Consider the following 25,091-nt stretch of genomic DNA (forward strand, 5'->3'; position numbering starts at 1 on the left):
TGAACACCCAACCTCTCTCTGATGGCTGAGAGGGTCATCCCTTTGGCCTTCATCTGGACAACCTGCTCTCTCAGGGTTTCAGTCTCCTTAGAGCAGCTTCCATCTTACAAAGTAACCAGGAGGGCTTTTTTACGAAATAAAGGTTTTTGTTGCAGTGCTTTGGTTATTTTTTTTAAAAAACATGCTAGTACAGCAGTGGTATAGCCCCAGTGGATATTCTATCAAATTCTGTACAATGACAACATTTCAGAAATGTTTCTCTAATTTTGTGTGTTCTAGTGTATATATTAAATTGCAGCATTTATTTTCTTTAGTATGGTATGTTGCAATGTGGCTAGATGAGAGCAATGTCTCAAGAACAAACCAAACACGGTACAGACATTTATGTTGGATGAACCATCTCTCGATCAAACTCTCACCAAAGTCAATCGGGAGAAGAGAGAAAACATCTTTTCCATCAAGAAAATCCTTCAGTGCTGTTCTCTTCTTTCAATGAAGAAAGAAGAACTCTCCAGCTGTGAAAAAACTGATGCTATTGTAGCATCTACTGTAAGCTAACCTCTTTAGGAGCCACCATTGTTGTTTTGAACGAGCGGTCGCCTCTTGTGTCATCATCTCCCCCGGCTATAGTTTTATGTTTTTGTCCAACTCATATCTTTCCTGCCATGGGCACTTTTCTAATCTATCTTCTTTTCTTCTGATTAAGCACACCAGGCCTGTTTATGCCTGGCATATGAAGAGAGTCAGTTCTCTATAAAGTTCAAGAATAATTGCATCCTTTTTTGTTATTTTGGTGTGAAATTTGAGGATGAGATACTAGCTCAGTTCCTAATTAGTGTACACCATTGTGGTGGTTGGTAAAATGACCTGCAATACCTTCTTTGAAAAATGTGCCCCCATAAGATGGGTGCATGTGTACAGGTTGGTAGAGCTGATTATCAAACTGTCCCAGCTCTTCTGGCATTTTACATTGTCATCATAGTTATACTGAATGGTTCCCTCTAGAATGGCTATAGCCTGGGTTATAAATATACATGTATTTATCATCCTCGGGAAGCAAAGCACAACTAATCCCACCTCTATTCATTTTCGTTTAGTGGTGTGTAAATATGAGGCACTGTCTTGTGGGTGGGCTTCTGAATTTGCATTTCTGTGAGAGTACTAGGCATGGTGCATTTCATTTATGACTCCAAACTTCCCGGAGGAAAGATGTCACCACTGAATGTGGGTGTAGCTTCTAGTAGAGAAATGTCTTGGAATGGAAGTTAAAAAAAAACCAGATGTTTTCTATTTCATGCATAGAACAGATTTAAACTCATAATCCTAGCGAAGTCTGTTGGGAATAAGTCTGTTTTACACATTTTGGAAAATATATTTAAAACTGGGTCATTATGGCAGATGTTCACACATCATATGCATCGCTCAGTAACAAAGGAGATTAGTGCAGAAACATTGAATGGTACGAAAAAACACAAATAAAATATACGGAAAAAGACTCTTAAATGAAGATTAGCAGCAGGCAAATACACCCTCAATTAAACAATATCCATCATGCAGTTTTGATTTTTAGGTTGTCCCAGACATACTGTAAAGTATCCAGTAAATCAGTCTAATTTCTTTTTGGCTCTCAGTGCATAGGAGGACAAATGACCATCTGTTTAGCTGACAGATAAGGCCATTACAATGATTTGATTATCTTTTCTCTAAAATCAAAGAGGTTTAAACTTGAAATTTTCATTTCATTTCAAAAACCAGAGGCGATTCTAGAGTCTGTTGGGGCCCTCGGCAGAAAAGTAGAAGGGGGCCCCTCCAACCAGCGTTCATCCCCATTATAGGTTTGTTTAAACTGAATCATGCACGTCACTTGCAATGTGAGTAAAAAAAAATGGCAGTGGGTGGAGTCAGGTGGAGGCCTCTTAGAGAGGTCAGGTCTCCTACTGTCATTGCAAATTATGCATTGTCACTGCTGTAGTTTAAAGTTTGTCAGCCCTCTGGGGCCCCTACTGGCCTGGGGCCCCTACTGGCCTGGGGCCCCGAGCGGTTGCCTGTCTTGCCTGCTGGAAAATGGCTCCTCTGCCAAAAACACAGCTCTAAAACAACTCCAAGATCCTTGACTCATCTTTGAAATTAAGCTGCAAAAGTATTCTGTGTTCTTACTTTTTGACATTTTCTTACAGTAAAAGTAAGGTACCAACACTTGAATTTCAAATATATTTATTACTGTTCCAGGTCAGAGCAACAGACCTGCTTTAACTCAAGACAAATTATTTTGCACACGTTTTCTTGATGATAATTGTCTGCAAACTACCTAATGGATTTTTTTCCTGAAAGTCAGTCAGGGGTGCAGAAAGTGGAAGCAAAATATCTTATTCCATGAAATGCACTTATTTGAAATGTGTGGGCGAGAGCAGAAGCTTGACGTTTATTATTGCAGGGAGAATAAAATCCAATGCTGGTTATTCATGCTCATGAGAGGACAGCTTCTTTTTTTCTTTTTTTTACTGAATACTGAAACATAGAATGACCTGGACTTGTGAATCTGAATGTGAATCTGGGTTTGCATTTTTTTGTTAAAACAATCTTGATAGCTATGCAAAATGGGTGCAGGTGTATCTGTATTCAGATTTACTAGGAAAGTGGGTGAGGATGCTATAGGAAATCATTGGAACGGGTCACGGCCAACTTTTGATTCGTAACGGCTTTTTATCTAATCCTAACCAAGTGTTTTTCATGTCTAACCCAAACCGTCACCGTTTTTGGCAAAAATCAGTTACATAACATTGTTATGTGCGTTGTTATGTGCGTTGTTGTGCCGTCTGGCGTCTTTGACTTCCTGCAAAACTGACCGTCAGCATGTTTTTTCGTATAAATTTCTGTGACTTTACATATGATTTGCTATGATTTTTTTATTTTTTATTTAACCATTATTTAACCAGATAAAAACTAACTGGGATCAGGATCTCTTTAACAAGGGCGACCTGGCTAAGAAGGCAGCACCACACGTCATTGCAGCATTACATGATAAAGTGACAGGTTACAAACAATAAGTTAAAGAAGAAAGATTTACAATGTGCAAAATGATTTACAGATAAAGTACAGAATCTTGACCAGGCACTGTCCAATTGCCTTGTGTCTTTTGTCTTTTAGCATCGAGCCAAAGGCTTCAAGCGAAATGAGATTCCCCATTTTCAAGAGAGAGAGGCGCGGTGGGAGGAGCAAAACTAAACAGTAATTTCCTGATCTCAGTGCTAATGTGCTCATGAGAACACGTAGAGAAGTAACACCCGTGCAACACCAGGGGAAAGCGTTACTGGTGATGAATCTTGCTAAACTTTAGCTTGACAGGGTAAATGGACTGCATTTATATAATGCTTCACAATATTAGCCTCTCATTTAACCATTATCTCAAAGACACTCACACACCGATGGCACGCTACCATGCAAGGTGCTGGCCAACTATCAGGAGCAATTTGGGGTTCAATATCTTTCCCAAGGACACTTCGACATGTGGACAGGAAGAGCCGGGGAACAATCCGCTGACCCTGCAGTCAGTGGACAACATTTTGGCAAATCTAGATCATGGAAAGTCATGCTGCTTTGACTACTGGTTCTTGTTCACACTAAAGAGACTACAACTTTGATGCTTAAATAAAAGTATGAATCTGATGACTTCAAGGCATGAGCTGAAGTTATAAGGGGCTTTTTTATTATGGTATTTCAAAACTGATTCATGGGTGCTTATGCTCAATGGACACCACTGTAGAGAGTTATTAGTGCAAATTGTGCATGATGTCTACATGATTTTGATATAACGTAGCTAATGTATGACTCTAAGAAGAAGTGGCATGATGTATGTGACACGTTTTCTCTGGGTGATGATAATTACAGCAAAAATTCTGATGCTGTTTACATACAGTATGTTCGTATGGGATTATCTATTAATACCTAAAAAATGTAGTCATATCATTTCAAACTCTAGGAGCTTATAGATATTGTTGAACATTAAAAATAGTCCATCCTCCACCTCGACTGAGACGGACTTTTACATGTCTCTTCTGACATCTCACTAAAACTAATCATCAGAGAGCAGCCACCCCAAGTAAAGAGGCTGAAGGTCCTCAATGCAGTGGTCGCGGGTTCGACTCCGACCTGTGGCCCTTTGCTCCATATCTCTCACCGTTTCCTGTCTGTCCTATGTAAAAGGCTTGAATAATTGAGTCTTGACTGAGACTGGTTAAATGGATACGTACAGTTGCTAAAGAATGAGGAGAATGTGAGCTAACTCCTTTGGGGGGAACAGATCTATCATCAGGCCTGAATCATTTACAACGGTAGTGTGAATCATCCCGGATAAAATTGTTAGATAATTATTTTTATCTAAAATCTCTGGTTTAAATCCTGCAGTAAAAACTAGCAGTAAAAACACCCTGTTTAACAGAGAAGGAGGGAAAATAACCTGTTTTTGCCTAAGGGAAATCTTTCCAGCCCATCAGGATGTGTGTCAGACCATGGCTCAAATAGGCGTTAGGATATTAACTGCACAAAATTACTGTTGCAAGTCTGTTTATGCTAAAATGCTAAATGTGGCACCTTTACTTTCCCTTTGCCTTTGCACCAGCACACATCATATCGTATCAGTCTCAGCACTGTTGAAGTCAGCAGCTCCAAAAACCTAATTTGCTGCATCCAAACATGTATTTTGTTTTCTTATTGTCTCCAAACAGCTTCTTGTCAGCACTGGACTTATCTTCAGATCATGCCAATCTGTCAGAGTCTACACTGCTTACTGTTGGCTTCTCTCTGGCTTAACACTGCGCTGCAAACAAACACTGATGTCTGGTCCTGTGGAAAAGCTCAGGGTTGTGTTGCTGGCTTGTTCACTGACTGAAACAGCTGCTCAAGAACTTAGTGGTTCCCCTCCACAAAGCTTGTTATTTCAACTCTGTTCCTGTGCAGAATCAAGGCGAAATGGATGATTCAAATAAGCAGGTTAGCAATTTAGTAAAATGTTGGGAGTCTGCAAACAATATTTGGGAGAGCTCAATGCACCGCAGGCTAAGAAAACACAAACAATTGGACACAATTGTGTGAAGAAACATGAAAACAAGCTTACAAGACAACGGAAACTGTTTTCAGGGGCTGATAAAAAAGAACACACAAACACAGATGAGACAAGCATTGCTGTTGTTTCAGTTTGTGAATTATGAAGTTATTAAAGTTTGCTACCTGACAGCAGTTTGACTTATTTTAACATTGTGTGGCATGTTTAGATACTATTGCAGACATTTGCTGTTAATCTAACGTTTCTTTGCTTATTATTATATCTGAATCATGCAATCACAATGATGGATAGCCAACTGTGACTTGCTGGCATGCCCACAAAGTACAGCTATACACAGCTCTGTTAGAAGTGCTGCTGATTACTACAAGTAGCTACATGCTAACGGCAGACAAAGCTGTAATATTGGTTGCTTGTGTTGTTAAGAAGAATGTATGATTTTGGCGGTAGAAAATCACACTTTACACTCTGTTGCCATCAGTACTCTGCAGTAGTATGGAGACATAATAGCGAAGCGGAGACCAAGACTAGTAGAAAGAGGCTGAGTCACCAAAAAAAATATCTGAGCTTTGGGGTATGACACATGCGCAGTAAAATCTGGTCTGCAAATGCTTAGAGGCTCAATAGCTGGTGCCCTATCATAAAAAGAAAGCAAGAAACAGCCCAAGCGCACCTAAACAGCACCTGAGCGGAATAGCCTGGTACAAACATATTCAACCCCCTTAAGTGATGTCATGGAGATATGACCTAAACATACAGACTAGAATGTTTTTTTTGCAAACAAACCTAAGTAGGTTTAATTAAGCTGGGGGTCAATGAGAAACTGCTCTATTGTGCAAACTACTCTGACTGAACACTCGGAGAACTGCAGTTTTTGGCACTTCCGTATTGGATCAACCAGGAAGTCGCTGTGGTGGGGGCTTGGTCATACGCCAAAGGGCAGACATTTTTTTTTGGTGTCCTAGTTTCCTTCAATAACCTTGGCAGAGTCCAGGAAATGCTGACCAATCAGAGCAGACTGGGCTTATCGGGAGGGGGACTTAAAAGAAACAGGAACTCCAAAAGAGCGTCTTAGACTAGTAGAAACACAAAATATATGTGTATGATTTAGATAAGAGTGGCAAGTTGGTTAATTGATGACTCTAAAATTGCCCGTAGGTGTGAATGTAAGTATGAATGGTTGTCTGTCTCTGTTAGTCTATATGTGCTCTATGATAGACTGGCGTCCTGTCCAGGGTTGACCCGCCTGACGATTAGATTTAGATAGATGGATGATTTAGATATTATTATAGATATCTGCTGTTAACCTAGCATTAGAATTTTGCTTATTATTATATCTGAATCATTTGATCACAGTGACAGATTGCCTACTATGACTTGCTGATATCCAAATTGTGAACTACTATACTACTATTAACTACTTTAGGTTACTGATCTCAAACAAACAAATAAAAATGCATTTAATTAAACATCCAGTCTTACCCTCCTTTGTGTATGTCAGCAGAAGGAGGCCTCTTGCCGGCGGTCCCATCCTGGTGGACCTTCTTATCCAATGACAGTGACAGAGGAGCATCTCGTACGGGCAGCCCCAGCACCAGAGTGTCCTTGGTAACAGAGATGGTCTCATCACCTATTCGACCCATGTGCTTCTTGGCGTAGTCAAAACCCTGAACAGGCTGGCAGGGAAAGGGATAACACACACCAGGAGTCAGAAAAACCCTCAGTTTTTAAAAGGTTTAAGCTACTGCAGCTTGTAGATCAATCCATTCAGGGACTAAATTCTGGAGCTTACATTTTCCAACTGATATCTAAGAAAATGCTTCAGTGTTTGTATTCCTGATTTATTATAGAATAACTCCCAAAAGATATATGTTTCTTCAGTTTGCCAGTTGGATTAATGGACCACAAGCAACTGAATGCATTAAAACAAGCAGCTGTTTGCAGGAAATACAGCTCATGCAAAGACAGAAAAAGGCCTGACAATTCCATGGTACAGTAGTTTTTACTACATAGCACCAGCTGATAAGTGCTAAGAAAATACTGTAATGTAATGTATAAACCACAATAATGAGCAATCAGGGATAAAGCAGCCACAAAATATATAGCACTTACACCATGATGCATGTTTTAAAGGAGCATGGAAGTGGTGGTAAGAGGATCTCAAAATGGTCACAAGAAAAAAATCAACAATCAAAGCACACAACAGCAGACAGACGCATCTAGTGTGACATTTTGAAAGTATGCTGAATTATAGTTTCTCCTGAAAATCTTAATGTTGCATTAGTTGCAAGTTGCATAAGCCATGATTTAATTTAATCCCATTGAATCAAGCTAAATGTGTTCCATTCCCCCAAAACAGCACCCTATAGATTCATAATATTTGCCCCAACTTTGGGGTCGGGTGTGGTTGGCCACAAGCTAGCAAACTGATGTTAAAAGTGCACTTTTCCCCAGTGGTGTTAGCTTATTCAGGTGTTCGTGTTTGTAAGTCAGATATGAAGGAGACTTTAGCAGGAAGGCAAAACAGCTTTGTAAATCAATGTCTGGCCATCTGTTTTTTGTAGCTGCGTGGAAAGAAATTATTTGAGTAACTGTATGAAAACACGTTATCTATAGTGACTGGTTAAAGCTGCAGGTGACTTTTATAAAAACAGTTTGGGAGTCATATTTGTTTAAACTGTCACTATATCCTGACATTATTACATGTGACAGATAATCTGTGAAAAAATGTATTCCTCTGCTTCCACCTGGTGCCCCGCCAGAAGGAAAATAACAAATCAGAGTCGAGGAGTTTCTAAAACAGTGTCAATGACTGCCCTGAACTCTGATCGCAACTGTCAAACTAGGCAGCGCTGATCAAATATAAATCATAATCATACTGTAACAGTATTATATTTATGTATTATTTTTATATATATATATATATATATATTCGGAAACCTGTTTTAATGTACTGTTTAGCTGTTAAATAAGTTAAACGGGAAATATACACAACAGTAACAGAATATTCATTCGTATTTGATCAGAGCACAAAGCAGACTCCTTGGCTCTGATTGGTTGTCTGTCAGGTATGGTGGAATCTAGCATGTGACATTAGGAGCAGACAGAGAGGTAGAACAACATGACTTTTTTACAGATCGTCTTATAGTGCTGTCAGGATATAGTGACAGTTTCAGCAAATATGAAATAAAACATTTTTTACAGAAAGTAACCAACTTCAGCTTTAAATGCGTAAATCGAACCACTTCAAACCACTTTATAATACAGAAAAAAGAAGCAATAAATGCATTAAGCCTATAGTAAATTTGATCTGATTAATAGCAGTCTTTAAGGTGTAGCACTTAGATTTTCAGGCCAGCTGAAGCTCTGCACAGCTGAATGGATGACAGAGTTGCTTACAGCTAACATGGCATGGTCTACTGAATATTAAAGGAAAAAATGTTTCCATTTCAGATAAAGGTAATTGGATGGACCTCTCTCCCCAAACCAGTTTTTATCAAACTCCGAACACCACGGCAGGCATAATGAAAAAGTTGGAAAATTAATAAATAAAGCTTAACAGCACCTTTTGAAGTCAGGGATTTGGGCATTAAGAGACAAAGAGGAAAAGGCAGCTGAAGATGCATTTTGATAAAGCCTCCAAGGCCCGGACACATTCTTTGTATTTCTAAATGCCTTTCATTTTAAGGAATAGAGAACGGAAAAAAAGGAGATAAACACCCGTTGTAGGTTACACAACTAAGCAGACGAAACCCAGATTTTTACCCTCCCCTTTTCTATTTTGAGCGGCTCTAAAATAGGACGCCTAATGCATTTGATGATGCATGCTAAATTCTGAGTGCATGTGAGGTTAGGCAACGTGGGCATCCGGCTGAGGGCGTTGTTAATAATGCATCAGCCATACACACCGCTTTGCCATCAGCTACTGTCGCTTCAACACACGTGGCTGCAGCCTTGGATGAGTGTCGGGAAATTGATACATGCTCGTATAGAACACACACGCACATGAGAGAGAGAGAGAGAGAGAGAGAGAGAGAGAGAGAGAGAGAGAGAGAGAGAGAGAGAGAGAGAGAGAGAGAGAGAGAGAGAGAGAGAGAGAGAGAGAGAGAGAGAGAGAGAGAGAGAGTGGGGACAGGCCCTCTCCCCATGGCATTAATACATGGATCGAATGTGCGTGTGTGTGCATGAACCTTTTACTCTGAAATTGATGTATGACGACTGTTGTGTGACTATCGTGTAAAAGATGTATGGTGAGTGCAAAGATTAATTTGCCTATGGCCTCATACTGTTTACAGATGGTGTGTGTGTGTGTGTGTGTGTGTGTGTGTGTGTGTGTGTGTGTGTGTGTGTGTGTGTGTTTGTGTGTGTGTGTGTGTGTGTGTGTGTATGTGTGTGTTTGTGTGTGTGTGTGTGTGTGTGTGTGTTTGTGTGTTTCTGATGGGCAGACAAAGGGCATGGGTGGGAGGACGGAGGTGATGAATTAAATGCTCTACTCTGTATACTGTATCCAAATGTATACTTCAAATATACAGTATATGTCAGAGGTGTTGTACTAAGAGTGATGACCTGACACACACTGCACATTGACAGTAAAAGATGTGTCAGTCAGGGGCGGCTGGGTAATGGATGTGATGCATGAAGACAGTATGGATTCTCAGAAGTGACAGGGCCAAGGGGTGTAACCTTGAAAAGTGCGCCTGACATTTCACGACTTGTATTTAACTGCTCTGGCTTAAGGTCTTTGTCTTCCTCCGATCTTTCCACATTCACGTATCCTTCCCACTTAGTTTCTTCTTCTTCCTCTCTAAACTTCCTTCTCTTTTCCCTATCTCCTCCACCATCTCTCCCTCTCTTCCACTGTCCACTGACAGCGCGTTGACTTAACGAATGGTCATCTTTCATCTTGTGTGAGCAGCCCAGTTTAATAAGGACTGGCTGCTGACGCGAGCCTCTGATCGGTCTGTCAGAGATAGATGGTGGTTTTCTCATCCATTTAGAATGGTAAAAGAGCGAGGGGGAAGAGGAAGACGGTGACACAGGATCGAGCCATTTCTTCTATTGAAAGATGTCATGTGAAGTGACTGCAAGATCGACCCCGCTGCACCAGCAAATTATCTGCACTTATTTCCCTTGCCCGCACTATCAAACAGAAGCTTCTCTCTTCTTGTCTAATTTTAACTCAGAGGAACAGTCAACAGCAGCCTGATGAGGTACAGCAGATGGACGGGATAGGCTCCATTCCCCTTGTGGCTATATTGATTTAGATGCAGCTCTAGCTGGGCGAATAGTGGAAAAGCACCACAGAGCTGCATGTAAAAAATGTTGTTTTTTTTTAAAATGCACCAAAGAATGGGCACATTTAAGAAGTAAAAAAAAGTCACAGCAGAGTAGATGGGGTGCACATCAACATGGTGCTGCAGCAGTTAGATAAACTTACTCTGGGGACATGAAGCAGCAAAATGCAAAATACCTTCAGTTCTTTAAATGGCAGCCACTACATTGTACTTTCGTTGAACACCTTACAAATGAAAAGTGGATTGACTATACTTTTGCTGATTCCACCTTTATTATACTCCACATAAAATGTATTTTACGCACAGAGGGCGTAAAAGACATTTTTCATCACGTTCTGGCTTCCCAGCAGAGTGATGAAGTCAGGCGGACTCTGCAGAATCACTGTTAAATGCTTAAACCCACATGCAGATATAGTATAAACCATAGTATTGATCTTCAGCTTTAGCTTGTCCTGCATGGTGACTGATGCGTAGGGTGGGAGCAAATGCATACGGACACACAAATACAGACAGTAGATCAATTTGATGGAGTCTATTATTTTACTTTGGTCTGGGTCATTCATGTTACATATGACATGCACAGAACGTATTGTGACCCGACTAGGGTTGGATTATTTAATCCACATCTAGAGGTTTTCTGACAATGAGATCAAATCTCAGTCAAGTGTAAATGCAATCAGTACATGGTGGTCACATTTGACTTAAGGGAAAAACATCCACCCAGCATGTTGAAAGGTCAACTAACTGACACTTGCTGCTAGCTCAAAGTCACCACAGATAACATTTCTGTTTGAATTTATCTATAAGCCTCGCTTTCACTGTTCAATCCTGTCTGCCTGCAGGTTGGAAAATGACGACTCACTTTACAGCACATAGGAAGAGGAAAGTTCTTGAGTTGTGCCTATGAAGGTAATAAAAGATTAACACGGATGCTTCTCAGTCTGGACAAAGACAGCAAACTATTTTGCCTTCCACATTATCAACAACAGCGCTTCACTACTTCCTTCTTACCTTGCACAATAAACCGCATGACTGCTTATCAGAGAGCATTTCACTAAGAGGCAAGGCAACGTCAGGTCATGTTAGCATAAATGACAGATGATAGAACAACTGGAGTAACTGTGGAATCTCTAACATTACCCAGCAATAGAAAAAGAGCCCTGCAGATGGAGTAAGAGGGAGGTTGATTAAACCCGTTCTTTCTACCTTGCTTTACTTCTCCATCCCTGCAGCTAGGCTCAACTGTGAGAAAGAGGGAATTGTGTACCAGAAACACAGAAACTTTGGAAGATGAAGAAGACAGCAGGTTTTTGCCCCTCATCTCTGACACTGGAATGTCCTTTAGGAAGGGATCCATGTGCGGAACCTTGGGGCTTATGCCGAAAACACAGCAAACAACGGGGAAGTGCAGCTCACCACCAGAATTACATTTTTCTGTATCCGGCAGGGCTGTTCATGTGTAAGCGGGAAGATGTCTTTGTAAACATATGTCAACATGTCACAGGAGGCACAGGTTACTGATTGGCTGTGGGTATTCTCTAGTCAGTCTTTGCCCCTAAAAGTTAAACCATACCCAGTTTTTTGTTTGGTCACACTTTGCGGCAGAATCAAATAGCAGCAGCTTAGAGCGGTCGCCGCAGCTTTCCATAGACATTTCATGGCAGCTGGTGTGTGTGTGTTTGCGGTTAAGGGTCTAAGATGTGACCATGTCCTCACAACATCCCCAGTTGGGTTCAGCTGTGGGCCCTTGTTCTATGTTATCCCCTCTATCAACTCCATTCCTGTCACATTTCTCATCGTTTACTGTCATGGTCTCTGCCTCTCCTCTACCCTCTCCTTGTTTCTGTGAATACTCCTGCTCCTGAGATCTGGCAGCTGGCACACCTGCGTCTCATCACCAGATCAACCTCGGCTTCTCTCCTGCTCTTCGTTCCATCTACGGTGCTAACTACGTCCTCAGTCCATTTTCTGTAGAGGCTATCTGTCAGCTGACATTGGCCTATATAATATCTATTAGTATCAGTTATGGTATATGTTTTCCAATACGCACCGATATGAAAAACTTTTTTACAGAATATATAATGCAGAAAACAATTTTCTTTTTATGTATGTATGTTTATTTTCTTAGTTTTCATTTTTAGAATCGGTTATCAATGTAATAATTGTATGAATAATGTATGATAATGTTAAATATTGTTTAATAAAGTAATTCGTTTAGGAAACCAGCCTTCTGAGTACCTTTGCAGAGTCATAACGGTGCAAAATTGGTACACAATCCACATGTTTTCATTCAGTCTGACGTTCTGGATCCCAAGTCTCCCGTCACTGTCTCTTACACTCAGCTCCTCGTTCTTTCTGTTCAGGCACCAGATCAGCCTCAAGAACACTCACCCTCTGCCCTGCCCGCCTCCATCATCTCCATTGAAACCAAGTCTGCAATTAATCTTTTTTTAACTTCTTTCAGAGTCTGTGTGCTGCCTTCTGGGTCCAGTCTACACTGAATTTAGCAGTTTACTATCTAAAAAATCACGGCCAGATTGGACTAAAGTACCAGTTATAGTGATCAGTTACTCGTTCAAAGCACATGTGGACACATGAGTGGAACATAGAGTTGAAAACATTCTAACCTGGGCTTTAATCAGGATACTAGAGTGTTTAACTCCGCCACATTACCACAAGCTCTTCCCAAAGTAAATCCCTGTGTGAAATATTTATCTATAATACTGATCTCATTTGCAGCATGCATGCTTGGGATTGGAAAAGGGTAAATACTGCTGTGGATACGAGCAGTGATTGTAGCCTCCCGGCACCACTTATGAAAGCTCATATTCCTGGACTCTTTAATATTTCATGCGTAAAACACAACATAATGTTAAACGTTTACAAAGGATTGCAAAAGTAAACAAAAACTAAAGACATAAATGTAAATGTTATGATAATACTATAGTATAACGAGGAACAGATACAAAGCAGGGACAACACAGACACACCACCTGGTCGTCTAATGGTTAGACAGAGACCTGGAGAGGCCTACAAGCCTGTGTCTCACACCCAGTGTGAAATTAAGTGATGTTCTGGGGGTGCTTCACAAAAGCTAAAATTAACCAGATTTGTCTTTGCGAAGGATGCATGAATTAAGGACAGCACAAGGTTATCCTGGAAGAAAAGTTGCTTCCTTCTGCTCTGATAATGTTCCCCAACTCTGAAGATTGTCATGATCAAGATCCTGTCATGGCCAGACCATCTCCAGACCTGAACCCCATTGAAAACCTCTGGAATGTGATCAAGAGGAAGATGGATGGTCATATGCCATCAGACTAAGCCAAGCTGCTTAAATGTATGTGCCAGGAGTGGCATGAAAGCTGTGATTGACAATCAGGTTTATTCCACCAAATGTTGGTTTCTGAACTATTCCTGAGTTAAAACATTATGATTGTGTTGTTTTGAATATGAACTTGTTTTCTTGGCATTATTTGAGGTCTGAAAAAACTGCATCTTTTTGTTATTTTGACCATTTGTCATTTTCTGCAAATAAATGCTCTAAATGACCATATTTTTATTTGGAATTTGGGAGAAATGTAATCAGTATTTGATAGAATAAAACACAACTGTTCATTTTACTTAACACATACATACAAATAGTAAATTCCAAGAATCTGGTAATTTTGCAGTGGTCTCTTAATTTATTCCAGAGCTGTATATTTACACCCAGGGTCACACCAAATTCTGTCCTACCTACCCCTCCCTCCAGTTATCCTTCACTCACCTCACTTTAACCCTCTAATGAGCTGACATGCTCCACCACAGCAACAGTAACAGGGGCCACCTGTACATGGCTCTTTGTAATTTAAAGCATTTTAATTTTTTATCCGTTGTCTGTGGCCATTGCTCTGCTTTAGGTCTAGCCATGATAATGTACATGACTCAGTGGATATATACTTTATATATATATATATATAAAAGAATAGGGTTGGTGGTCCATGTAGTGTTCCAGCCGAGCCACTTTGGGAGGAGAGTGGCTTCATCTGACGGGATAAAAGGACTGACCTGGAACAGAAAAGGAACTGGCAGAGAAGCGGTCTGGGCTCGTGACACAAGCTTGAGTAATTTTTTATGAATTGATTTGGTTTCGCTGGATTGGGCGATAATTTCTGTTATTCATGTTTATGAGCCCTGTTTTAAAATGGTTTCTTCTGGCTGGCAGCTTTCAGCTCATTTGCTTGTTTATATGAGCTAGCCTCTCCTTGTTAATTCAGCCAATTGACTCAAACCAAAAACAGCTTAAATCTTGAGAAATGTGCATGTGAATTTTACACCCCATTATATATTTTTTCACCTTTCCTCACTGCCCCCTCCGCTCTCCTCTCTATTGATCTCCCACGGCCAATGAGGATGGAGGAATAAGTCATGTCCACAGCACAGTAGCCACATGCACAAATTTACCCGGCAACAATGACAAGCAGCACATACAGAAATAAGCAGCCAACAAGGCAGTTGTACACAAGTTGATCAACACAGTCAGTCAAAGGTCAGTCAGTCAGCAATCCACACAACCAGTATCTATGTGAATACCTGGTGGTGGTAACTGCCCTCCCTTCGATATGAGGTCTAAACAGGGAGAGAGTCGGAGGGACAAGGTCAGAGAGGGGTTAATATAGTTATAGGAGAGGAGAGGAGAGGAGAGGAGAGGAGAGGAGAGGAGAGGAGAGGAGAGGAGAGGAGAGGAGAGGAGGCATCCAATTTTCATAGTTTGACCATCACTCCAATCTGTGTCAATAACATTAACACAGATTAAGTCCTATTTGAGAAGATTGTGACATTGCTAATCAGAATTGCCACTGTGAAAGACACAGGATGATCAGTTTTAAAGGATAAGACTAATGTTTTTCTATTATCAACAAACAGCCTGTTAGCTTGTCTCTCAGTACATTTTGACCTCCCTATTCTGTTCCTACTGAAGATGTTAAGCCTTAAAAATGGGTCACAAACATTGTTTATCTTATTTAAAGCCTCCTAAAACAGTATGGTAGGTTTTAGCAAACATTTCTCAAACATTATTATTATTATATTTTTATTTGCGGACTAATACACAAGTGGAGCTCCAGTAGTGTTTAATGCACCAGGATGGTGTTTGTGGGATTGACTCAAAATAAAGTGCACATGCCCGTGGCACTATAATTGCAGTGTGGCTCATTAATGCGTAGAGCCAGACCGATATGATTGACTGATATTATCACATTGATATCGAAATCTATGAACATTTCTATTCTTTATTTTCTTAGTGTACATTTTAGATTTGGTTGGAAATGTACAGGGCTTAAAGTTATCAGGCACCATGCCTGATTTCAAGAATAACTGAGCAGTTTTAAAGTCATATAATACTTGGTTCAATATATTGTGCACATTTCCACCATTGAGGGTCACAAATTGTTCCATAGTTTAACCCCTGAATGTACATTGTTGTACTGTATAATAGGGTTAAATATTGTTTCATGAAGTTATGCATTGAAGAAAGCAGCCTCCTGAGCACCTTTGCAGAGTCATATCTGTGCACAATCCAGATAGAAGCGGTCAATGTTCATTACAGCTCAAAAACCCACTGTATCGGCCACCATACTGGTAAAGGGTGATTTTTTTTGCTGTCACAAAATCAGAAAGCTGGTTAAGCAGCTAACTGTACGACATCAATTACTGTGGCATCAAAACACCTTGCTGCTCCACTTTTAGTTTTCTTACCCAGAACAGCACTGCATTATGGGTACACTTTGATTTCAGTCTGCAAAATCACAATTGCTTGCTCCATGAGGAGATTACTGAGGAGCATCAGAAACATAATTAGTAAACATAGTTTCCTTCACTAATGGTCAAAGCTTTTAAGTCTTCTTTGATGTGGTGAAAGAAATATTCTGTGTATCGTTTTATGATGATTATGGAGTTCTGAACCAAGCAGAGACCCGTCAAGACCATCTTCAGAACAAATAAGGCGTGTCAGCTTATTGCTTGTTCACCACTTCACTGACAGCAGCGACACAAGCAGCTGTTGTCCCGGCTTCATGCACAGCGCTGTGTGCAGGAGAACAATCTGACCTGATCAAACCAGCTGGTGGCGATCTATTTCACACATGCTAATTTGAAATGATTGATTTTAATTTATCCTCAAATGAGTTAATGTTGAGTGAACACTATTACTGTGAAAGGGCCAACATTACCCTTAGGTTCATTTCCAGTACACTGAGCCCTGCCTATTTTTCTCTCAACCGATTAGTCTTCAAAGCATGCATGATTAGCAATGACCACAGGCTACTGGGCAGCGGAAAAAAACAAATGAGTGAGGCCCGCACAGAAGGGATTCCATTTTTCTGTCCTGAAGAGACAACTTAACACTATCGGTTTGTGTCACTTACTCAGAACCGGGCTACGTTTGTTGACATTTTTGCTATAGAATTGGAGCTTTTTGGAGTGAGGCAACAGCTGATCATTATTAACAGAAGAAGATAGAAAGAAGAAGAAAAAGAGGAAAACAAGATGGAAAGGAACATGTAATGGAGTAAACTAAAGCAGGAGAAGGGGATATAGTCGGACTAGGTTTGACAGTCTTACCTTGGAACGGGTTTTGAAGGTCCTGAAGGCGCCCGTTTTGAAGATGACCCTGTTTCTCTTACACAGGATGAAGGACACCATGACGATCACCACCATCAACAGGAAGAGAGGCGTCAGAACGGCCATGATCCACAGGTTGCTGGGTGGCGTCTTTACCACAGCTGCAAACATACATATATCATCCCTTTGATGTGCATTTAAGCATTTCTGTGCAGTTAAGCCACTTAATGACCCTGCTGTGATCACAAAGCACACACTCTGCAGAGACAAGACAAGCAGAAATAAACACAACACAACATATAAGACTGTGCGGCCTTTGTACACAGAATAGTTCAACATTTTAGACAATATGTTTGCTTTCTTGCAGCGGGTTAGCTTAGCTTAGCTTAGCATAAATAGGTAAGAAAACAAGAAACATTTCTGTGTACTTTTAAAGCTAAGACTAAAATACTTGTTTATTATAGCTGTATATACAATTTCCTCTGGGGATGGAGGGACATGTCCCCTTCATTTCTCAAAATCCTATTTTTATCCCTTTTTGTCTGTCACTTTTATAATTTTAGTTAGATTTCCTGTACTCACTTCCACCGATGCATCTGTTCAAGTACATATGAAGGAAAAGAGAAGCTAATAAAAATGTTTGAACACTCATTTGAGTCGCTTTCAATTCTTATTGTGCTCAGAGCAATAAGATTTACCACCAGCAAGTGATTTGAACATGTTATGCTTATTTGTCCTGGGTTTTGCCTCAGGCTACATACTCCACAGTTCACTGTTTGCTGTTGGTTTTCTTACACAGACCAGAACTGCATCATGGGTACATTTTGAGTGTAGCCTACAAAAGTACAATTGCTTACTTCATCAAGACCTTACGGAGGAGCATCAGAAACATTGTGTACTTTTAGAGATATTGAACGACCGCGCCACGTCAAGAGCCTCTTCAGGACAAATAAGGCCGACCAGCCTATTGCTTGTTTACCACTTCACTAACTGCAGTGACACAAGCAGCTGTTGTTGTTATTATTTAAATTATTATTGTGCTCTCAGAGCAGCAAGCATTAGACCAACAACAAGTGATGTTCAGACTTTATTTTGTCCTGGCTTTGGCTCTCAGGCTACATACAGTTCACTGCCTCCCCAATACCCATACTACTATACTATTGGCATGCCAGCAAAAATATTAAGCATGTCAAAATATATAGTACACCAAATGCAGTATGGCAAAAAATACCAGAATGTCCTACAGCATCCCAATGCTTTTCTGACTAACCGACCCACACCAGTTGTGATGTTATGAAGAAGTGGTTTGACACAATTTTATGTATACTGAATGCAAAAGTTCGACCTTTGTGAGGGCAGCTGCAGTAAATACTGAAAGCAAAGGGAAAAGTATGAAATTTGAACTCGGCCTGAGCCTGGAGGAGGTTGTATCTGCAGACACTACTCAGGGCTGAATATACTGCACACTCATCTGCAAGTATGGGGGAAAGCCAAGCCCCCACCACAGCGACTTCCTGGTTGATCCAATACGGAAGTGCCAAGAATTGCAGTTCTCCGAGTGTTCACTAGGAGTTTTCACAGCATAATTAAACCTATTTAAGGCCTGGTACAAGAAAAGATTCTAGTCTTTATGTTTAGGTCATATCTCCATGACAACACTGAGGGGGGTGAATTTGTTTGTACCACGCTAGTTTTTATTTTATCGGAGGTTAAAGTTTATGAACAATTAGGGGTGTGGCCTCTTGAGTGACAGCTAGCCACTGGCCCTCTCTTCTCCTCAGAGGTAAACGTCACCCAGATGGACATACCCCCCCCCCCCCCCCTTGGTTAGAGGAAATGAGGCGGAGTCAAAGTCTGACAACATGGCGACTCCCAAAGGCGAATATGAAAAGATCGAGTTGAGAGAACGGACCTCGACGGAAAGGCTACGTCCATTTTGAGACAGTCTATGGGGTCAGTCAGTCAATATTTTTTTATCTCAATATTCTCCTAAAAATATGCAATAACCAAACACCAGTCAAATCTTTAGCATATCACAAGAAAGTGAGTTCTGACAAAAACTAAATGTAATTTTATGGCAATTTACATGCCAATTTAAATTTTTTATTATTAAAATCTTAAGTGCATTTTATATCATAATGATCAAATTATATAAATGTAAGAAAGAAAAAAGAAAAATCTAAATATAGTTGTTTTTGTTCGTTTGTGCGTGCTGGCAGGTGGATTTTGTCACACCCTGTTTTCTTATGCTAGGCTAGGCTATCTTCTGGCTGAAGCTTCATAATTAACGCACAGACACGAGAGCGCTATTAATCCTCTTGTGTAACTCTTGGCTAGAAAGTGGATAAGCATATTTCATAAAAGCTCAAACTATTCATCATAACTGTACAAAACTGCACAATAAAGACAAAAGTGCAATAAATGTAAACATCTTGTAGACTTGAAATCCACATCCAGAAATGTGCTTTAAAGTACAGAAAATTAAAAAACTAGCTTGAACCTGAAGTTTTTCACTTGGATCTTTTTAATAACTTATTTCTCTGAACTCCTCTATCACAGAACATTTTGCCAAAGGGATGTTTTTTCGTTTGAAGGCAAACTAAATGAATCTTACAAGAACACAGTGTTCAGTTCCCAGCCTGAGCACTGTTAGGGGGACTGATGGTTTTTGGTGTCGCTCCAGTTTGTTAATTATAGATTCCAGGGAAATGTGAGGGAGAAAAGTTGAAGGGGAACACTTGGTCTTCATCAATGGCCACATTATGAACATCTACAACAAACATATACACAACTACAGTCTTCTGAACATAATGATCTTAAATAGATAAATGTGGAAAAACTATCCTGATTCTGAATTTGTCTTGCTTGCTTGCAGCCACTTCCAGAGCTGTGTTCTGTTCTGTGAATTGGGCCTGACAAAAGCGAGAGTGAATTACAACTATTACATTTAAGAAATGCAACAGGTTCAAGTACCTCGGGATCTTGTTCACGAGTGAGGGGAGGATGGAGCGTGAGTTTGGCCGGAGAATCGGAGCAGCGGGGGCGGTGTTGCAGTCGCTCTACCGCACCGAAAAAAGAGCTGAGCCGGAAGGCAAAGCTCTCGATCTACCGGTCAATCTTCGTTCCTACACTCACCTATGGTCATGAAAGCTGCGTCATGACCGAAAGAACGAGGTCGCGGGTACAAGCAGCCGAAATGGGTTTTCTCAGGAGGGTGGCTGGAGTCTCCCTTAGAGAGAGGGGGAGAAGTTCAGCCATCCGTGAGAAACTCGGAGTAGAGCCGCTGCTCCTTTGTGTTGAAAGGAGCCAGTTGAGGTGGTTCAGGATCATCTAGTAAGGATGCCCCCTGGGCACCTCCCTAGGGAGGTGTTCCAGGCACGTCCAGCTGGGAGGAGGCCTCGGGGAAGACCCAGGACTAGGTGGAGAGATTATATCTCCACGCTGGCCTGGGAACGCCTCGGGATCCCCCAGTTAGAGCTGGTTAACCCTAACCCTCGGAAAATACAACTACGCCACGCGTGGAGACGCTCATATATTTTTAAGCAAGACAGCGGTTATCTAGCCTCTCAGTCAAGGTTTAGTTCTGACTCTGAACTAATAATACTAATAATTTAATATTTGAAAAATGTATAAAAGAAAACCTCTGGGAGCCAGTTTGATGTAGGTGATACGATTAAAATAAGCATTAATGAATAATTGTTCTGTAGCAGTGTAAAATACTTGTGTGTCAGCTGAGCGGGGGGTATTGCTACTCAAAATCTTTATTGGATGCATACTGTAGGGCATTATGGAAATGTATGGAAAACCCAAAAGCTTCATAATGTCACAGTAAGCCAGGACTGTCACACTTCAACTCATAAATCTTAAAGAGTAGTTGCTGAATGAGAAGTGTGCTCTGTGAGTTGACTGTTTAAAGCTCACTTAGTATCAGGTTATGTCTTGTTTGTTTAATCTGTGCAAAAAAACAAAGTGTAAGAAGAATAACTCAGTGTGTTTACATGCAGTTTAAAAACCTGATTATATTCGGGTTAAGGGCTTACTCCAGTTTCTTAAACAACATGTAAACACCATACCCTAGTTTACAGACCTAGATAACTCCTTCAGTACCCGATTATTCATGCATGTAAACAGCATTCTATCAGGTTTCACGTCTGCGCATGCTCCGTGGGTTATACATTTTACAGACAGTTTTGCAGAAAAAATTCTCAGCCAATAAGCAGAGTTACATGCATCGCTCAGAGAAAGCATCTTCAGTTAATGGTAATGTTATCCCTTTACTGAACTATAATGTCATTGATGTTCAGTTCCTAGAAGGCTAGCAAGAGCTGCATTACTTTTTCCTCTTAAAAGTTTAAAACCGCATTAAAGTGTTTCTCATGGTGACTCACATTTAGGGAAATAAAACTAAATCTGGATTGAGTCTCTTGTGCTTGAATTGCTTGGTCCTTTACACATACGATACATCATTATGTAACATCACACAGTAAAGCGAGATAACCAGCTTACGTTCAGCCTGCACTTGCACAAAGTATCCCAGAGTCAGAGCCATGGTCTGGGAGTCCAGGCTGCTAAGGGTCTTGGCAGCGGCAGATCCAGTGATGGGGGCTCCGTTCAGCTGGGCGTAGTAAGTCATCTCTGCTGGGTTCTTGGGACCAGGAAGTCTACGCATGCTCACCATCTAGTGAAGGACAGATAAATTGTGCAATATTTCAAGCTGATGATAGCATCTTGTTAAAAAAAATGTTTATATCAAAGTCAAAGTCAGCTTTATTGTCAATTCGTCAATATGTGCCGACATACAGAAGAATCGAAAACAGATTTCTCTCTGACCCACGGTGCAATAGTACAAAATATATATATATATATACAATATATGAAATAAATTCTAAATAGTGCAAGAGAAATGGGAAGAAAAAAAACTGAATAGTGGCACTGATGAAGTAAAAATGGGAGGGGGGTCCAAGTCCAGCATTCTTGCGGGCAGAGGGGAGGGGAGGATGTTGAGGAGGGTATATGGCTACATAAGAACTACATGCAAAAATGTGCATGCATATTAGATCTAGACTCATTTGTGAGTGTCTTAGGCATATTTCAAATATTACGAACATCAGAAAAACAAGTATTATCTCTTCGCATCAACAGATGAAAAACCCCTGCTGTAGCCTATCTACAGTGGCCCAATCAAAATTCAGAATCGGCCCGGCTGCTTTGATCACGACGAACCATTTGCTGCAAGATATCTGCACTTGGGGAAGACACTCGAGGATAACTGAGTCACTTGAAACCTCAATTTCCTTTTATCATACATCAGAGGCTTTTTTATTATGTGACGAACACATCACACGCTTTAATCAAGTCTGGCAATTTGATTTTGTCATTAAAAAAAAGGGATGTGTAGTATTAAATGGCTGGATGATTTTACCCTCTCTATAACCCCCCCTTCTCTCTGTAAGCCTCTCCCAGTCTTCTCCATTTCTGCAGCCATAAAACTAGTCATCTTTGACCCATAAAACCTCGAGGGTCCGTAAGGAACAAAGTCCAGGAGGAGGTGATTGTTGCCTTAATTTGTGCAATATGGAACACGGGGCAGGTTGTGTGTCTTTTGAGTAAATTCAACTGTTCTTTCAATCCCTAATCTTTACTCCGCAGTACTAATTCAACCGAATGCAAACATTGCCTCATTACATATGACCTACTCTCTTAGCGCAGTACCAACAAATCCACTACATAATGTTTTCCAAAGCATGCCGTACAATGAATTTAAATGGACTTACATCTGCTATGAGCATTATTTAAACCAAGTAGTGTTCCAGGCTCACCATTTAGCACCAACATGTGCATGGCACGAGGGCCTATAGACGAATCCGTCGAAGTACCGGAATTGAACAAGCCACCATTGCTGCGGTAGTGTCTCCCTCTAGTATGCGTGCGATTGAATGGGAGCTGTAGTAGGTGTACCTTTTCTACAACCTTCTCAAACCTTTACCTCCTGAAGAGTACTTGGAATTATTTTCCTCCATCACTGATTAACTCAACTACTTGACGTTTGCATTGTAGTCCTTAGGTTTGACCAGTGTTAGCCAAAAATTAGCGCGTTGTTGCTGTTGGGAACAAAGTCCCCTCTGTTAATATTCTTGATCCACTTCTAGAAAGCATCTTGCTCGTCTATAGCCCTGGGAATCACTGTAAATCGTACGGCCTCAGAAAGGGACCCTCTCCATGAGGTGAAGGTTTGTGTCGTTATATTCAGTTTTTTTCCAAAGTTGAAGTTTCCCACTGCTGTCGGAGCAGCTGAGAATTACACAGGTTCTTCTTGACTTCCTAGTCATCGTTGTCAAAAGTAATGCTGCTTGTAAAGTACAGTTAAAGTAGAAAAGGTACACTTATTATGACAGCTCCCATTCTAGCGTGTGCATACTGGAGGGAAAAGCCAATGCAGTAATGGCGGCGCAGATGGCGAAAACACGCTCGCCGGATTCATCATTTAGCGGGCAGTCACAGGCCCATTACTTATTCTAGTAAAAAATTACCAATTTACCTCCATCATCAGGTCAAAAATTCACTCTGCTAAGCTGATAACATGCCCATGAATGTCAGTGATGCTTTTTCATGTGCGTAAGCATGCTAACACGCTAAACTAAGCTGATACCCATGGTGAACATTCCACCTGCTACATCAGCATGTTAACATAATCATTGTGGGCATGTTGCCTTGCGGATATTTAGCATGAAGGACTGCCATGCTTACTGTAAGCAAAGCCTTACAGTCCATATCATAATCTAAAACCTCACACAGGTAAAAACTGTTCAAGTGATTTAGTAAGCAAAGATGTTGTCACTTGCAAAGATGCAAACAAGTTCTTTAAAGCAAAGAAATTCCTGCCATCACCACCACTAGGGATTCACACAATGACACACAAAAATCCCATTCCCACCTACCTGTACGGTGTAGCTCCCCATGGTGGTGGCCCGCCGAGATCGTGCGGTCCGAGGTCCCTGCCTGCCGGCCACCAGGAAAAGCTCAGCCAGCCGCTGCTCCATCAGGCTAGCAAAGCTCTGGTAGTTGGCCTCCAAAGAAGAGCTGTCCACATCTTGGATCACTGTGAGGAGAGATGTGTTCAGGCAGGAAGTGGGGCAAAAGAGGAGATGGGAGAAGGGATGAAAGATGGGGAGGGAAAGACAACATGAGGCAGGATGGGCGCAGAGGGAGGGAAGGAGAAAGTGGTTGAGAGGAGGGCATGAGTGAAGGAGAGAAGAGTGTGAAGATGGAGGAGGTGAGAAAATAGGAAAGGGAGAACGAGGGAGGAGAGAGGGCAAGATAAACAAGAGAGACAAGATGAGTGGGATATTAGAGAGGACCAGATGATCTTAGCCTCCATTTAAAGCTGCACATCCAGAAACTTCTATTGCAGCAACACACTGTGTCCCTGTCCACACGCACACACACACACACACACACACACACACACACACACACACACACACACACACACAACACACTTCAGCATCATTCACACCCGGCTGTGATGTGATGTGATCTCTCCTTCTGCCCCAGTCAGGATGCTGTGAATTATACATCAAAAGGTCTGCCCAGGAACAGAGCAGCTAAAGACACACTTGCACAGACAAGTGAGGGAGTAAGCAGATGGGGGGGTGCAGAGGGGGTGGGGGGACGTATATGCAGGAAAGGAAAAAGAGGGCGGCGATAATATTTTGCTGAATTGTACAACAACGAGCACCAGGGCATTAAACTAACTGCTGTTTCTCCAATCAATGTGGCTCTTCATTACCGTTGATCACCCAGTAGCATTTTGTGCGTGTGTGTGTGTGTGTGTGTGTGTGTGTGTGTGTGTGTGTGTGTGTGTGTGTGTGTGTGTGTGTGTGTGTGTGTGTGTGTGTGTGTGTGTGTGTGTGTGTGTGTGTGTGTGTGTGTGTGTGTGTGTGTGTGTGTGTGTGTGTGCAAGAGCAATTTACCTGTTTTCACCCAATAGTTCTTGGTTGCCATCGACGTGTTGAGATTATGGTATTCAAGGGCTGAAGAGAGAGAGAGAGAGAGAGAGAGAGAGAGAGAGAGAGAGAGAGAGAGAGAGAGAGAGAGAGAGAGCGCAGGTTACAGAAAATGGCTGTTTTTAACCCCAC

At 41.2% G+C, this 25,091-nt stretch overlaps 1 protein-coding gene across 1 annotated transcript in view; it reads right to left on the reverse strand.

The window, feature by feature from the left end:
• kiaa1549la (KIAA1549-like a) overlaps positions 1-25,091 on the reverse strand; it is a gene marked incomplete at its 5' end in the record, with an annotated part of 127,969 nt that overhangs the window by 27,152 nt on the left and 75,726 nt on the right. The window contains 6 exons of the mRNA XM_083916496.1: positions 6,542-6,735; positions 14,926-14,961; positions 16,954-17,114; positions 21,460-21,631; positions 23,892-24,052; positions 24,927-24,986. Of these exons, the coding sequence (XP_083772622.1) occupies positions 6,542-6,735; positions 14,926-14,961; positions 16,954-17,114; positions 21,460-21,631; positions 23,892-24,052; positions 24,927-24,986 (784 nt within the window). The remainder of the gene's footprint in view (positions 1-6,541; positions 6,736-14,925; positions 14,962-16,953; positions 17,115-21,459; positions 21,632-23,891; positions 24,053-24,926; positions 24,987-25,091) is intronic.

This window comes from Echiichthys vipera, assembly GCF_963691815.1.
Source record: "Echiichthys vipera genome assembly, chromosome: 7".
NCBI lineage: Eukaryota > Metazoa > Chordata > Actinopteri > Perciformes > Trachinidae > Echiichthys > Echiichthys vipera.